Genomic DNA, 17,272 nt, shown 5'->3' with positions numbered 1-17,272 from the left:
ATATTCTTTACTTTATTAAATTTGGCAGGTCCATATGTAACATTAATTTCAGCATTTAGAAGAATGAGTGAATGAACAACTTCCGATACAGGGAAAGAATTAAGTCTCCATCAATCAAGACAAATGGTACTGTATTTGTACATTTTTCTTGCATTCTCTTTTGCACGGAATATTGCTTGAGGCAAAAACAACAAAAGATTTAACATCAAATCAGCATCATAATGCAACATATATGCATTCAGTCAGAAGTTCAAAAAGTACAATGCTAATATCAGCGTTCGCCAGTAAACATAATTCAGCCTAACAAACAGCACTTAGGTATACAATTAGTGATGATTACATGTTCACCATTACAAGTCATATATGATGATCCAAAAAACTCTAGAGGTTTGGTAGCAAAAACAAACCATGGAATCATTCTTACATCTTACAGACACAGTATATAGACCAAGGATCATCCCACCTGACTCAATTTACACTTCCAATTGGCTTCAAACTGTTACAGATATATTTACTCAGGAACCTTAGTTTCCCCAGACCTGGAATTTGAATAACAATCATCAATTTTTAAGTGACAACCGAATCAGGAGCCTAAAGAGAATAACCAAATGAGCACAGCACAAAAGAGATAATCAAACAGTGCCTTCGGCAACAAAGTGTACAACGTATTCAGCAAATACAAGGATCACAATCCATATCGAAGGGCCTGAATTTTGTAATACTAACCTTGCTGTCTCCAATTTTCTGATCACATCTTGCATGGCATATACTGTCATTTTCTTCACCTGTTTCAAAAGTAGCAGTCAGCTGTAGAAAAAATTACATCAAATTCCCATATGGAACTGTTGACAAGATGACGTAACACAACATCCATAGCAAACCGAGTAAAATAACTCACAACTTGGACTCTTCTAAGTTTCTAATGATAAGCTGTAAAGTCAAGCATAAATATCCATTTCCATTCTCCCAAATGGATCTTCAAGGCCAATTTAATGCTAAAAAGGTCACTGAATTCAAAAGATAAATTTAGTATCAAAAGTTGACATACCAAACATAAAAAATTTATATTTTTTAAGGATCAAAACGGGTTCTAAAAAATTAATAAAGTTTTGTTGGGAAAGTAATGGGCCACTGGTAAGACAGTTTTTTAAGTGGGCATAAGACAGTTTATGCAATTTCAATGGCTATGTATTTATCAAATTCAGTGCTGCTACAGTAAACTTAAAAAATTTAAAATAAGGGCAAGGAAAACAAAAGCAGTCAAACTGGGAAATGGTTGAAAATCTAGGCATCAAAAGTCCAACCAGGATTTAATCTGAATAAGAAAATATTTTGAGTGTGAAGAAATTATTTCATCTCTATTTTTTATTCCAAATGAGTCAAGAAACATTATATAGAAAAGGGGAAGAGAACAAAAATGGAAATAATAAATAGGTTTTCCTAGAATTAACTAGGAATACCAAAATTACAAAAATGAAATGAAAATAGAATAGTTGACTTCAATCCTTCCATTTAATGAGATGATGGGACTCTCCTAAAATTTAGAGATGCTGAGGAATAGCCATTAGTCATTACCAGCCTGCCAACACTAGACACAAAGTCAGATTTCAATAAGACCTTTGCAAGTGCATGTTTCCTACAATTCTGTTGGAACATAGTGTAGGGTAAATGTCCCATTTTCAATTTCAGATTTGAGGAGGTTTTATCAATCCTTACATACTTCATCTTCCATGTTCAATTAGATTGTGAACTATTCTGATGGCTAAGTTGCATCGGCAGAAAAGTTTCATAGATTCTTGAGTTGGAATAGTTAAATCTTCAAGTAACCTATTTATCCATATCAGTTCACCAACACCTTGTGTGATTACCTATATTCTGCCTCTGCACTGCTCCTAGCCACAACAGTGTTTTTTGCTTCTCTGAAATCACCAAATTTCCCCATACCTTTGTACAATATTGAATATCCTGTGGTTCTCTTTGTATCCTAATTGAACCCACCCAATTAATGTCTATATAGCACTCAAAACCTCAGTGTTCATTCTTACTAAATGGTAGGCCCTTTCCAGATGTGCCTTTTAAGTAGCAAAGAATTTGATTTGCAGCATCAAGGTGTCCCTTTCTTGACAAAAGCACAAACAGATTACTACTAGTAACAAGCCTCGAGTATTATTCACTCCCAAGAGCTTTTTTATAAGACGAAGACTACCCAAGTTCTTTAAAATGTATTTTGACTATTTTCTTAACCAATGTAAGACATCATAACACATCCCTCTCCCTCAAACTAGACATCTAGTATATAAAGTTTGCAGGATTGAACACTTGTAAGTGACCCAACAAAAGTCTACTCACCTCCAAAAGTTATCTCATAGGAGGACTACCCAAGTCTTTATAAGGAGGATTTTGACTCTATTTTTAGTCAACATAGAACATCTTAACAACAACAATAACAATGTAGGCAATGTCAGTCTGGTCTAGTAAGAGATAAATAAATCAATTTACTAACAAGACATTGATACCTATTCCAAACTCATGCTATAGAATCTTTTAACTTTGAATACTGCAAATAAATCTTTTTTTTTATCTAGACGATAGGTATCCTACACTTGAGGCAATTTTGTTTGAACCAAGTAGCACAACTATGGGAGGCAAAACTCTTCATCTAAATATTTAACACAACTGCATTTATTAAAACTCAAACTCAAGTAAATGCTTTTCGAAATTGTTAATTACTTAGAGTCTCATTGCCCGTGAGAATCATTTCACCCACATAGACAATAAGAACAACTCTCTTGATTTTCAGATTTCTTAACAAACATGGTGTATTTGCCTAACTTTAAGCACAGCCAAATTGCTTCATAGTGGTACTGAATTTGTGAACCAAGTCCTTGGTGACTGCTTTAGCTCATATAGGGATTAGTTCACTTTACACAGTGTATTATTGCTTTATCCTTCAAATCCTAGAGATAGTTTTATAGTAGCTTCATCTAACATCTGGTCTAAGAAAGCATTATTTATATCTATTTAAAGTAGTCTCAACCCAATTTGGCTAAAAGAGAAATTAAAATTCTAAATCCATTTAGCTTTGCAACCAGGGCAAACATTTCCTCATATTCTATAGCATGAGTTTGGAATAGGTATGGGCGACTAATCATGTCTTGTATCTATTCATTTTTCCATTTGCATTCATCTTTGTAGTAAAGATTCGTTTGCACCCAACAATCTACTTTACTTAAGAAAGTATAACAACTTCCCAAGTTTTGTTTGTACTTAGTGCAGCCATTTCTTATAGGACAACTCTCCCATTTTGATCTTCTAGAGCTTCATAAACAAAGTTAGGAACTTGTACATGCTTCAGTTCAATAACTAAAGCTACATTCCTTGGAGACATGTTAGAATATGAAAGATAACATGGCATAGAATGCTCTGGGCACCTCCTAACTCCTTTCCTTAGAGAAATAGGTAAATAAATATTATCAATCAATGTTGTCAAATGGGAATTTTTGAGCCATTTACCACTTAGTATTTTGCAATTTATTTTACTATCTGCCATTTCAATTTTGCAGCTGCCATTGTGATGGCACCTAAATGGGCTACGGATGCCATGACAATTTTATTTTTTTTTTGTCATTTTTAAAATGCCCCAGGTAAGGTTTTTGAAGCAGTGTTATTAAATAAGCATTATGGCAGCACCATAATGAAAATTGGTGGCATTTTTCATGCTCTTCATTGCAAGTATGGCGTTTTTCAATGACAGTGCCGTGGCAAATGTTACGTGCATGGAAGTGACGATGATAATGGCAATCATGGCAGAAAAATAGTAGTTTTGCCAAAAAAATTGATTTTTTTTTCAGAAAAAAGGAATAGGGACACTGGGCTCGACCCGATCTAGAGAAAGAACATGTAAGCCCAACCCAAATATAACCATTGCCTTTCTTCTTTTGTCTCTCATTTTTCTCTTCTTTAATTTGTGTTCTTTGCTCATAGTTTACCTTCCATCTTTTATTTTTTGTTCTTGTTGGAATTTTGGGTCTTCTTCAACTTCTGTGTTTTTGGAAATTGTTGATGCTGCAACTATGGCAACGATTGCTTCATCTCCAGTGACTGATGATAAAAGCAAAACAAAAACAAATGAGGGAAAGAAGCCACCCCAAACAAGAGATAAAGACGTGCTTGCTACAAAAAGAGACACATAAATGTATATTCTATACATTCGAGAAGGAAGTGTCAAACAAATGTGGAGAAGAAAATGGATTAGTCTGATAAGACTACTATATCCTTTAAAAAAAAACTCCAAAACATGATTATTTTGCGAGTAAAAATGGAAAGCTAATTTTTTTTAAAAGAAAAAAGTCTTCTTTTACCCTTAAAAAATCCTAAAAATGTAGGATAAAAAGTAGACATTTTTACCCACTGTTGCTATGTAGGACAAAAAGTAGACATTTTTACCCACTGTTGCATTGGGGATAAAACTCCTTTACTGCCCCTATTGCACCAGAGACAAAATCAGAAAGAGAGTAGTAGAAAATGATGAATAAAAACAAAAAACACCGTAATAACAAACAATTATTTATTTTGTATTAAATTATATTTTGAACTGTAAGTTAAATTACTTATGTTTCTACCATAATTTTATGGCAATATTTTAAGTTTCTACCATGATACGTCATCTGCCATTGATAACCTTGTTTTGAAGTTCTTTGTTCTTAACCATCATACTTTATATCATTCTTCTCCCTATTGCCTTGTCCTACATGCTGCCACAATTTGAAGTTGGACTACCAATTAGTAAGATTGTGCACTAGTGACCACAACCTTCAATGACTACCATTAAGGTGGATAATTTTTTTGTAATTGCTTTACAAAAATAAATATATTGTTCACGACTAAAAAAAAATCCTTATTAATAGAGAAATTTGCAGATGAGTATTTTGGACTAACCAAAACTAGTATAACCAAGATATTTGTGCCATAAAAAGGCATTTGAATCTAAAAAAGTAAATTAGGAGAGATTTTAATGATGACAAAGTCTTAAGAGATTATTAGAAACATAGTAGATATCACTACGTTCCTTAGCATTGCCAATCATCATCACTGTAGTCAAATCCTAAAATACATAGTAAATGGAATTAATAGTAATTACATAATTGAGATCTTTAGTTAATTTACTAGTAGACATGAGATTATACTTCAATTCAAGTGTATAAAAGAATGAATTCACATTTCAACCTGACACATTAATATAGCCCGTACAAGATACCAATAAAGATTTATCGTCAACATCTATCATGTCCTACACCTTTCACACTTTGTTAGGATGTCAAAAGAAATCAGCATGACTCTGTCATGTAGTATGCGGCACCATAAAGAAGGATTTATTCTTCAATATTTTCATGTTTGAACAATAAAAAAAACTGTCATTTACCTTTGTGAGCAATGTTTATTGTGCAACTTGAATGTCCATGCATTTGCAACATTCATTAAGCAAACTCCTTAACAATTGTGAGAAATGTTTATTGTGCAACTTGAATGTCCATGCATTGCAAACATCCATCAAGCAAATTCCTTAACAATTTCAATTGTTCTTAAAAAATGGTGCAAGAGTGTTTTTGCTATAGTTCAGCAAAGCAAACTACAGGAGCACTTACAAAGGGCTTGCATTGAATTTAAGGCTTCCAACCTATAGGCTTCTCATAGATAAGCCATCATGTATCCTTAGCGTGAGAATGAAGTTTTTGCAACTTTTGGACACTAAGTCCTTCAATGACTGCTGGATTGTTCATGCAAACCTTTGCAAAACACTAAAGCAAAACTCAAGGTATTGTCTTCAATGGCTGGACCACCATCAAGCATCACATATCTTTGACTTTCTTTCCTTTAAACCATTGCAAAGGCTTCTCTAAGAATTTGCAAATGTTTAAAGCCAAGGAATCAGCCCCAAATGTCATCTAATTCTTTCCCAAGTCCCTGAAAAAATAAAAATAAAAAACTTTCCTTTTCTAAAATATGATCTACAATGTGGAATAAATCCATCTCTAACCACAATTCCACCAACATATTAAATTTGTGACAATGTCAAGCAATGGCCAAAATTTTGGAATCCATTGAATTGATCAAAGAAACCAAGATGATGCAAAATATTAAGAATAAAGATTTTTCTCCTAAAACACAAGTTCATTGTCTCTTTCTCATTATTAGTAATTCCATCTCAATGACCAACTTTTTTTATAATTACTTTATTTATCTCATGGGCCAACTTTTTTTATCCCAACAACACTGATTAAAATAAATGTCTTGCATTATTTAATGACTAAACAACCAAATTAGTTTCTAAGATAATAAGTGACAAGCATATCATTCCCTAACTATTTAAAATTGCCTCATTAATCCCTTGGATTGCAGTCCATGAAGTAGTTAGGTCTCCAATGTTAACGTACAAGCAAGAAATGTTAATTTTTACTAACATGTGTGATGCAAAGATGCCTCAATTACAATAGTGTTGTCGCCTCCAACCCCTAATCCAACTATGCCACTGCCATAGAGGAGCACCAAATTAGCAATGCCACTGCAACCATCAACCAAGATGGCAACATCAACATTCAGAGTAACCCAACATGATGATATGAAAGAAAGAGTCAGACACAAAAGCATAACAAATGAAGAGAGGCTAGAGGATGGGGTTGGTGTACCTTGAGGTTGATGAGGCATAGAGAGGTGTTTTAGCCACATTTGAGGTCAATTCAGGTTAAAAAGTGAGTCACCAAACCCTCTCTTCTCACTTTATAATTCTCAATTAGGATTTCAATTTCACTTGACAAAACTTATTTTCTAGAAAAAAGAGAATAAGGATGGGAGAAACAAGAAGAGGAGCAATAAAAGTGACAAAGAAAGGGTTTACAAAAGAAGAAAGCGATATTAGAGATAAGCAAGAGAGACAAGAAGGATGGAGAAAAGGGGAAGGGAAATAGTGGGGAAAGAAGCAAAAGTTGGAGAAAAGTGTTGATGCAGTGATCTTGTTGAAAGAAACTCGAAGAAAAAGAACAAGTTGCAATCTTTTTTATGTTGCCATCATTGTCAAAGTCACATGTCACTAAAAGTGACATGATGACAAAATTCAGCGTTTCTCACATGTTCATCGACATTAGAAACCTAACTTGCCTAACATATTATAGTCCAAAAGACTAACAAGACAATTTTAAAATGTAAAAAATTGATATGTTCAACACTAACTATCTGAAAGACTAATTTGCAAGTATACTCCTTTTTTAATATTATAAATATTGAAAAAATAAAAGTCACCAAAATATCGACTATCATAAGCTACTTAACTACAAAAGGATTTTATCATCAATAGAAGAAGAAATATCAAACAAAATAACAAGAATTTAAGGAGAAATATTTGACCATGAAAAGCACAAGGAAAATCAATGTTTGATTTTGGTTCGAACCATTTAACCCATCTGAATTCTCCCTCCCATCATCATCACTCTCTAAAATAACCACTATTTCCTGTTTTTTCAGTGCATTTATAGAATGGTCCAAATGGATGGCCACATAGAAGACCTTCATCCCTCCTAGCATACTCCTAACAAAATAAATCCCTACCATCACAGTTTGCACAATGAATTTTGTGAATTACTAACAACAAAACCAGCACTTGTTCATGTCAAATTTCTGCTTAGTTTCATACTTTGAGTAAAAACAAAACACTATTATCAGGCTTGATTAAGATCCAACTTCACTAGGTTATACACAAAACCAATCAAGCAATTAGTTTTAGACCCAATGTTCTCATATGTGAAATTGTCTCCCTTGTGTCAATTTGTAACTGCTCCACTTGTAACACACCACACCAAATAGTCTTAGTTGAGAATACTTTTTTTTTTGCACCACGTTATCATAAATAAATAGCTCTATTGTGTATTTTAAACACATGAATTCATTCTATACCTTCTTGTTTCTCTCTTTCTCAACATAAAAACTTTGAATCCCCATCCTCAAGGCTCAATGATTGAGCTTAGAAATACCCTTTGATCATGTGGTTGACTAGTTCTACCATTGTTAGAACCTCTTGCAAAATACCTCCATTAATATTTTTCTTTTCTTAGTCAAATCCTATAACAATGGTAGAATGATATCCAACCTGTCAACTCTTTTTCAATTCTCCAAAATCTCTAAATATTATGGACAACATTACCATTTAATCTTTATGGTGAGAATTGAATCTCCACATCTCTCAACATTCTTCTCTACATGCTTCTCCAATCTCCATTCTAAGTACATTCTCCTCAATGGCATCTGGTAGGTCAAACGAAATTGTTGACAAAGAAATCAACATACTGCATTCTAAATAAGTTATAGAAATTATCTTTTTTTAGCCTAAATTTGAGTATAGACATTAAAAAATACAGGATTTACCCTTAATAAGGAGTTTCCTCTATCAAAACACCAAAATGAATAAAATGACACCCTAATTCCCTCATTCAGGTTTATCAAACCTTGCAACACTATTATAAGGAGACTCCTCCATCAAAAGACCAAAATGATTAAAATGACACCATAATTCCCTCCTTCAGGTTTATCAAACCTTGCAATGCTATTATAAGTGTCAGCATCAAACCAATTAAAGCAATAAAGAAAAATGAAACTACCCTGTATAGTACTTGGTAGGCCTATCAGAAACTACCAAAAAAGTAGGAGATGCTATATCTCAAAACAATAAAGAAGCTTATAAATGCCAGCACCAAACCAACAAAAGCAGTTAAGCTGCAGCATACCTCAAGTTTGTCCTCAATAGACTTGTGATTTATTGGAAGTGTGCGAAACTCCTCAGTCAAATGGAAGCACTCACCAATATTTTCAGGAGAGACAAAATCCAATGCAACCTTAATGCATGACTGCAAAAACAAAGACAAATCATGGACACATTATATGGAGAACAATAAATCATTACATATATATATAAAAAAAATAAAGCCACAAAATGTTGGCTAACAGTCAGAGATTTGAGGAGTTTATAAGTGTTTGAAATCTCTAATTGACAAGTGTTATGGCTAAAATGGAGCTTATAAAGACTTAAGCAATCCTCCTCTTATCAACAAAATTTTAAAGTTGAATTAGGCTCAACCTAAATTTAAAATATTATCAAAATCTATCTTCAATCTAATATTAGGCCACCATTAACTGCCAAAAAATAAACTTGGCCCCCATGAATTTTCCAATGCAATGAACATATCCCCATGAATTTCCCAATGTAACATATCTGACCCAACAGCTTTCTCAAGGCAATATAAAAAAAATTAAAAAAAATTAAAAAATCAGTCCTACAATGTACATACTATAGATGTCTATTTCTGGTCATGAGGAAGGTTTGACATCCCCCAACAACTACAAATATAAGCACGAGACCACAAACTTAAATGCATCGTGTTCACTTGGCATGCTGAAGGCAAAGTACTCAGCACTTATACACTTCTAGGCAAACAAGGAAACATCATACCTACATTTATAGCAGTCAATAACGGCCACTATCATGATGAAGTGGAGAGAAGCAGCTCCCTACTGCTATTCCAAGTGCATAGCATAGTGGCTTTGGGTAGCGGCTGGAACATCACCAATTGCAGCCAAAATCACGGAAAATTGTGGCTACTATGCGATGCACGACAGAAATATTAAATTTACCCTTATTTTCTTAAAGTTAGAAAACTTTTAAGGAAAATATTAGGATTTTGCTCCCCTTTACATTGTCAATTGCTACATGTCATTGTATCTTTCAAACTCAATACTCTTCAACCATAAGTGCTCCCATTCACCATCTTTGGCAACTACTGCTTGGTTGAAAAAGCTTCATAGTGGCCAACGTCATTTTTCGGCCAAGTTCTAGTCATCTTTATCTCCAGCAAGACTTACTCATTTTTTACGAGACCCATTCGCATTAAGGGCTACTTCCAACTAAAATCTGATTTTGTTCATTATATCTAACCAAGTACTAGTAATCTTCTTCATTTCCAGCAAGACCCACACATTTTCTCACCAGATCAGTGTTGGAGACTTTTGCTGGTGAAACCACTCTTATTTGTTTTATTTTTCTTCTTTCTTCTGTTCTGACTTCTAAGAACCCCTCCCAAACGATTGAAGTTTGAAATCTTCAGCATATCTATGTGTAGCATAATATATATTTTATGTATTTTAAATAATTAACAGAATGGCAGTCATCCCACTACTTGGCTACATCATTTTTTAAGTTGGCCACTTCGCGCCACTATCCAAAATTGACTATATGCCTCCAATAAATATGAAACAAATTTCCCACATACATCGATCCTACCTTCAGATTTCTGACCTGGTGAGGACAACCCGCTGGAATAAAAACAGCATCCCCAAGCTTTTGAATGAAAGTCCAAGGCTCAATTCCTGTAAGAAAACACTTAATTGTCAATACAAAGATACAATTTTGAACCCCTCCCCAAAATAAAAATATCAAAATCTGTAAGCATTACTAACCATACTCCTTTTTAAGCTTCCTCTTATGCTCCATAGTCAGATAGAAGGTCTGGTCATGGATGGGATGAATAACCTACATTACCAAAGGATATGGCCATTCAAAAAGAAAATATTCATACCTAATAAATGAGGGACTAAATTCACAGATTACACACCCACACCTGTTTTAAAGGACAGCAATGGACATGCCTAAACTCTCTGAAATGCTTCTTCAGATATTCTTGCAATTTAGGTACATCCTGTCTCCGAAAAATATCCCAGAGAGCACCTTCTGAAACATCCCTCCCAACCAACAAATTTTCTTGTTTTATATTCACTTCGTCAACCTCTTTGAGCTTTGACCCACATGAAAGACCATCCGCATTAGCAACAGTATTTATGGTTGAAAATGCATTATTACTACTCTCAGAGGGTTGATGAAACCGATCAACTAATTTCACATCCCAATATCCACTTTTATGTTCTGTAACTTGAACATTATCTTGCTTGTCCAAAGCATTTATGGTAGGAGATGAATTATTAAGCATCTCAACATTAGTTTCTCCATTGTGATCACCTCTAAGTAGCTCATGTTGGTCTTGCTCAAAGTGCTTTTGTTTCAACTTTTCAATGGCAGTAATTTGCTCAGACTCCAACTTCACTTCAGCAATATGAGTCAAAACATTTACCTATAATAGCCAAATTATTAAAAAAAAAAATAGATTTTTCAATTTCATCATTAATCATCATACACTTAGTGTCACACACAAATAGAAACATAAAACACTAACAAAAATTTGATTAAAAAAAAGCCATGTAACTGACAGAAATATATGCTAACTATAGCTTCTGCTAAGCTAATCCAAAGTCATCATTAATTTCAAGTCTCTCAAAATACTTATAAAATGATGCCACTAATCACAACAAAATTACATTTTCAAACTATCAATCAATCAGTAAAACAACCAGAGCAATAACCCATCAAGTATAGAATCAAATGAGTGCACAGAACAAAAAAAGCTATGACATGGCCCTGAAGACACAATCTGCTTATAAAAAATTAAACAGAAAAATGCAATGGCTTACGTAGACAACAATTTATACATCCAACACCTTCAAATATGCTACTCTGTTTAAAAATAACAACCAAAAAAGTTCAAATAATTCAGAAGATGTCTTTGAAAAAATGGCCAACAAAGTAATAAGGAAATTCATACTGCATCAGACATGTCACAATGGAGCTTAGTCACAGAATCCCCACGCCCAAACTCCTGTGGAAATCCATAAGCAATATACGTCTTTGGCCCCATGTCTGGCTTTAGGTAAGTGTCTGGCAACTTCACAGTAAGGTTAAGAGCACCATTGAGAGGATCCGTATATTCCTTGTAGGGCAAGGAGGATATGAACTCAGCACAATGTCGAGGTAAGCGTTCCTCAAATAGATTAGAAGGAGGCCAATCTTTTAATTTCAATATCTGAGGCCAATCAAGCCAATCCTTACGACCACTTGTATACCCAGTAAAAAATTGGTGGATATTAATCTCTCCCTGCATTTAAACAACAGGAATATAAAACTGCAGAAAATCACTGGCAAAAGTAGACTAGCCACATAAAAATGGCAAAGAATTACTGAATCAGTAAAATAAAGCAGATATGGTTTAGTCTGATTACAAAATGAAAAGACACAAGTACAACTAAGAAAATATAAAGAAGTACATTTTACCCAACATCAGCTGGACGCTGTGAGTATGCCTAAGAAGTAGGCATACATACTAATAGGAAAATAGAATGCAAAGGATGCATCGGCAACAAGAAAGGGTTTGGGTTCACAAAGCAAGAACAGAAAAACAGATAGGGACAACAGACAGCAAGAAAATGAGAAATTCTAAGATGATAAGATATGAGTGAAACCTAGAACTACCAAGATGATGATAACAATGATAGCAGTATAAACTGAGTCAACAACACCTATATTTGTTGTCAATGTTCGGAAACAGCATACAGCAAACAATATGGGCTTAAAGTTTGTGATTATGTTGCACACTACACTCACAAATTTGACTTCTCAATTACCACCCTAATGGGTTCTTTTTAATTCTACGAATGATAAGACTTCCATCTTGAATTGGTATCTCTCTATGACCCAAACAGCAGAAGATTAGTAACTATTTCTTACAGTGGAAATATCCACCAAAATATTTGTAATCTTTCAGTACTTTCCAACATATTTCTAGCATATTCAATTCTGATAACATCAAGGAACTCAGCAATAAACAAAACTAAATGCACTGAAAAATCACTCTTAGTCCAGAAAAACGTGGAGTCACCATATTTGGAGAACTGTAGGAAATTCAATAATATCAAAAATTGCTACAATCAAATTATTCTCAGTGCCAATTTTATGCATACTGATTCCAGTTAACATAAGCACTGACATTAAAAAAAATCAATTTAGATATAAGCTTCATGAGAATAAACATGAACAATGAAATTTCAGTAAAATTTCCTACTAGTTCAACATTGAGATATCAAACAAACCTCACACCAATCTAAGCAATCAATTGCCTTCACATCCAAATGTTGATCATGTTTGGTCTTAGTTATCTGACGGAATGCACGCCACATGACCAGTGGTTCCCAGCTTAAACCAGATGTACATTCAAGTACATTGCTGACAATGACAGGCTCCCCTCTTTTCCAATGCCATTGAAAATGTCTTAAATCTTCATGCTGTAAATCTACAGCCCTAGGACAGTATAAATAGTTGTCAGTGGAATCTCCACGAAAAGCAGCCTTCCTCATATTATCACATTTAACATTTGTGTTTCTATCAAGCTTCAAACATGAACAGTAGATGTCAGAGGATTGGACTGCTTCTTGAAGCTTGTATGCTTGTACAAGTTCTTCTGCTTTACATACTAACTCGGCAATATAATCTTGACCTAATATGCTTCTCAGTTCAAGAAAACCATGGTCACATTCATCATTGGCTTTTGGACAAGGAATGCTACCATTGCTTTCTGCATGCCAACCAGATCTTGACCATTCGCGAACCCCAGGCTTAGCACCAGCATTTGATGCAATTTGTTTTTGATTTTTATTTTCTTTTTCACCATGCAAGTATTCACGACCTCGCCAGACAAATTCCAACTCAATTGGATCTGCACCACCTAGAAGCTGCCCACTACGAAGCTCACCGCAACAGATGAGACAAAGGTCAAAAGGGCATTTTGTACAGCTTCTGTGGTAATCAAATATTGACGTTTTGCAGTTGTCACTACAAAAGAGTGTTAAGTCAACAACTAAATAATAGGAGGATAACTGAAAAAATATATTAGAAATCAGATAATTCCCAACCAGTACGAACGCTCCTTGTCAGAGTAATCTGCCTTTACTATATTTAGCTCTGAGAGTGAGAGCCCTGTAGTGCAAAACCCAAAAGCAAATTATACAATGAAAAAGATATGGAAGTTGTACTGAACTCTGACTGGGGAGGTGAGATACAAACTCAAGCTAAGCTGCTACAGTGCATACAAGAAAAATAGTTTAAGGTAAGTAGACAAGTAATGCCCAGATGAGAGAGATAATTAATTCTAAAATGAAGAACCAAACCAAAAAACAGTTACATTAATAAGAGGAGGAATAACTTGAAATATGGGTGGCAACTTGCAATAGTCAGTCTGTTCAAAGGCCAAAAGTTTATCAATGGTTATAAAATAGATAATTCTTCCCCTTTTCCAGTCAGACTTCAGAATGCAAAAAATGTGGCTTCATGGCCTCACTTCAAAACAATGGTTTAGTTGTGTGTAGCATAACGAGTATTGGAACAAACACTGATCAAACCTAGTTTGCTTCAGCATCAAATTCATCTCATTCAAAACAATATAACCTCAACCAAGACTCATGTGGGGGGGGGGGGGCGCACAAACCTTGTATCTTAGCTTCTATCTCCTTCTCAATAATCTGTTCTTCATCCAACTGCCTTAAATATGGAAGAAGTGTTTGCAGCAAGGACAGGGAGAGTTCAACCTTCTCATCTTTATTGGTTTTTGCCTTTTCCTTCATTTCCTACAGCAACCCAAATGGTAACATTTGTAGACATAGAAAGTGACAGGAAAAAGGCAATCTAATCAAGAAGGGGGGAAGAACTAACGTTGATAAGTTCATCAGATCTCAAGCATGCTTTGCAATTGCAATTTCCGCAGCACACAGGACATGCCTTAGCAATGTCATCTGGTTCCAAATGAGGATACCTTTCCAAGACACGGCAAAAATAATCAAGGATTGACAGCATTGGTGGTCAATCCAAACTTGCAAAATATTTTGAATAACTTTTCAGGGCATTGATCTTACATTTGTTTCACATTAATTATGACCTTTCTCCCTAACAGAAGAAGTAGTAGCAGATTAAACATGGCATGGATAATTTCATGAAACAGTCCAACATATTATTAAAAATCTTGGTATACACAAAAAAAATATCCTAAGATGAAACAGACCCTGGATTTTTAGCTGGTAATGCAGTAGGGACATGGATATAAGCATCACATATATCTTACCCAAACGAACAAGGCATATTCAATAACAAGATAACTAACATAGAATGTTAAAGTGAAAGAGAGGGAAGTTACCAGGCCTTTAAACAAAAAAGACAATATCTTTTGCGTTTACAACTTGTGCACCTCACAACATCGCCTTTATCATTTCTCTGACATTGATGGCACATTGAGGACTTATCTTGAATCCGCTGTTGATTGAAACCCAAAACATGACCTCAATACTCACATGTAAAACCAAACTCAAAACATAAAAAGAGCAGAAATCTCATGTCACCTTAGGATCCCGCGTGTGGAGTTTTGGTTTCTCCTCTCTAACAACTTTACGGCCTCTAAGACCATATTCTCTCCGAATGCCACTTCCTGAATAATCCAAAGCCATTTTAAACTCGCCATCATCTACCTTGAGAATCTTTCTTTTCCTGCAAGGTCTCTCCTCCAAAACCCCACCATTATCGTCTTCATTACCCTCTTGTTCCCTCTTCACAACCCCGTTTTCTTCTTCCAACTTTCCCTTCTGCTCCATGGCCTTATCCTTTTTACTCTTCCTCCCGCGCTTCTTTTTCACGACCTCTTGAACTGAAGAAGAACCTTTTGCCCCATCATGGTCATTATTTTCAGCCAAGTTGATCACTTGAGCTTCTCCATCGACCTTTTCCTCCAAAATGGTGTCTCTGGGCACCTCACCCTGAGCATGAAAATCGAAAGATTGTGTTTCTTGATGAGTGTCGACAGAAACAGGGTCCACTGTGGCTGTGTTGTTCCTTTGCGGCTTCTTCCTTCCACGCGCCATGGAAATTCCGGATAAAGCTTTTGTCGGTATTCGTGTTGGCAAAAGACAGGATCAAGAATCAGAAGAATGATAGTGAGAAAGTTCAGCAAATTGTCAACCCTAACAACTATGTAATCTATATCGACCTGGGTTGTGTCTTGTTTTCTATTTATTTTCGATCTTTTCTACACGTACGAGGCAGATACCTAAATCATTTTGTCATGTTACGATGAAAATAATAAGAATTAATTAATAAATAAGGGAAAGGGAAAAGGGTGGGAGGGTTTTGAAATCTGGCGCCAACATCAAATTTGAGGAAACATTGTCGAAATGAAACTAATTAACTGAGGCATTTATTTAATAGTAATAAATATGCAAAAAGAGAGGGAGAGAATAGAATCACACCTGAATGTGAATGTGAATGTGAATGTGATAGGGCGAAGATTCGGTGAGTACAAAAATCGATGTGTCTGAAGGGAACTACGAACAAGTGTGAGGATAATTCAAATCTGTGGGCTTCAACCTGTGGATTCCTCATTCACCACCACACTACTGTTTACTCACTGTTATGTTAGTTGCCTCATGCCTGTAACATGCTCCCTTTTCTCAAAACGGCTATTTGCAATTTATATTTCATTATCATAAAATTATACTGTGTTCTAGTTTAGATCGATTTAAAAATTAAAATATTAAGTCAATCAAATTTAATTAATTTTTTTTTTATTATTTTATTATTTCTTTTAATTTTTTTAAATAAAATTAATTATTTATGTAAAAAAATGATATACAAAACAAATTTAAACTACACAAAAATATATATACTTATATAATCATGACAATAAAACTGTATCTCTAAAAAATACTAATAACGTAAAAATTTAAAAATAATATCATAAAAAGTTAAATATTAAAATTTTATTAATATATAATCTTAAAATTTTAGTAAAATATTAATTTTATAAATTAATATTATACATGTATATATATATATATATATATGTATATGTATATATATATATATATATATATATAGTTTGAATTAGACTAGAACAATTTTAAAATAACATGTAAAAGTTAATTCAATAAAATATATCGTTTTTGTGATTTTTAGTTAATTTATTTTAAAAATATATTTTTTTTAAGTTTATATTGGAGTTGTTTAAGTTTTGTAATTTTAAGTTTATTTACTCCTTCTAATTTAATTTTTTACAATTTGTATAAAGTTAAACAAGTTGACAACTTAGTTTAAATGAACTTATCAGTAGGTATTTATAAAAATAAAAAATAATAATAATATAAATCATACTATTTTATAATTAATAAATTAAAATTTATTTTTATTTTTTTAAGTTATTATAAATATTTTTTTGAATTTTAAGATATAATTTTATTTTAATTCATAAATACATATATAAAAACTTATCCAGATTTCAGTTATCATTTTTGTTTCCATAAAATTGTTATT

At 33.9% G+C, this 17,272-nt stretch overlaps 1 protein-coding gene across 1 annotated transcript; it reads right to left on the bottom strand.

Annotated features, from left to right (window-relative positions):
* Window positions 1-203: 203 nt before the first annotated feature.
* Window positions 204-16,406, bottom strand: LOC113871360 (lysine-specific demethylase JMJ25-like). Its single transcript, XM_027508440.1, has 14 exons — window positions 16,213-16,406; window positions 15,313-15,845; window positions 15,111-15,226; window positions 14,633-14,732; window positions 14,409-14,547; window positions 13,837-13,900; window positions 13,018-13,756; window positions 11,697-12,026; window positions 10,662-11,168; window positions 10,501-10,573; window positions 10,325-10,410; window positions 8,775-8,894; window positions 727-785; window positions 204-539 (listed from the first exon to the last, which is right to left on the bottom strand). The coding sequence occupies exons 1-14, from the start codon at window positions 16,343-16,345 to the stop codon at window positions 512-514; spliced, it is 3,027 nt and encodes a 1,008-aa protein (XP_027364241.1). The 5' UTR covers window positions 16,346-16,406; the 3' UTR covers window positions 204-511.
* Between the last annotated feature and the right edge of the window lie 866 nt (window positions 16,407-17,272).

This window comes from Abrus precatorius, unplaced genomic scaffold (genome assembly GCF_003935025.1).
Source record: "Abrus precatorius isolate BTA unplaced genomic scaffold, Abrus_2018 Scaffold7, whole genome shotgun sequence".
Taxonomy (NCBI): Eukaryota; Viridiplantae; Streptophyta; class Magnoliopsida; order Fabales; family Fabaceae; genus Abrus; species Abrus precatorius.
Note: the sequence above shows the minus strand (reverse complement) of the source record. Positions and strands in the feature narration are given on the sequence as shown.

Excerpts from the sequence above, each read along its gene's own strand:
- LOC113871360 (XM_027508440.1), bottom strand. The coding sequence starts at position 16,345 with ATGAGGAATCCACAGGTTGAAGCCCACAGATTTGAATTATCCTCACAC. Across the intron at positions 10,574-10,661 it reads ATTGCTGTCCTTTAAAACAG|GTTATTCATCCCATCCATGA; the intron begins GTGTGGGTGTGT and ends TTGGTAATGTAG. Across the intron at positions 10,411-10,500 it reads GAAGCTTAAAAAGGAGTATG|GAATTGAGCCTTGGACTTTC; the intron begins GTTAGTAATGCT and ends GTTTTCTTACAG.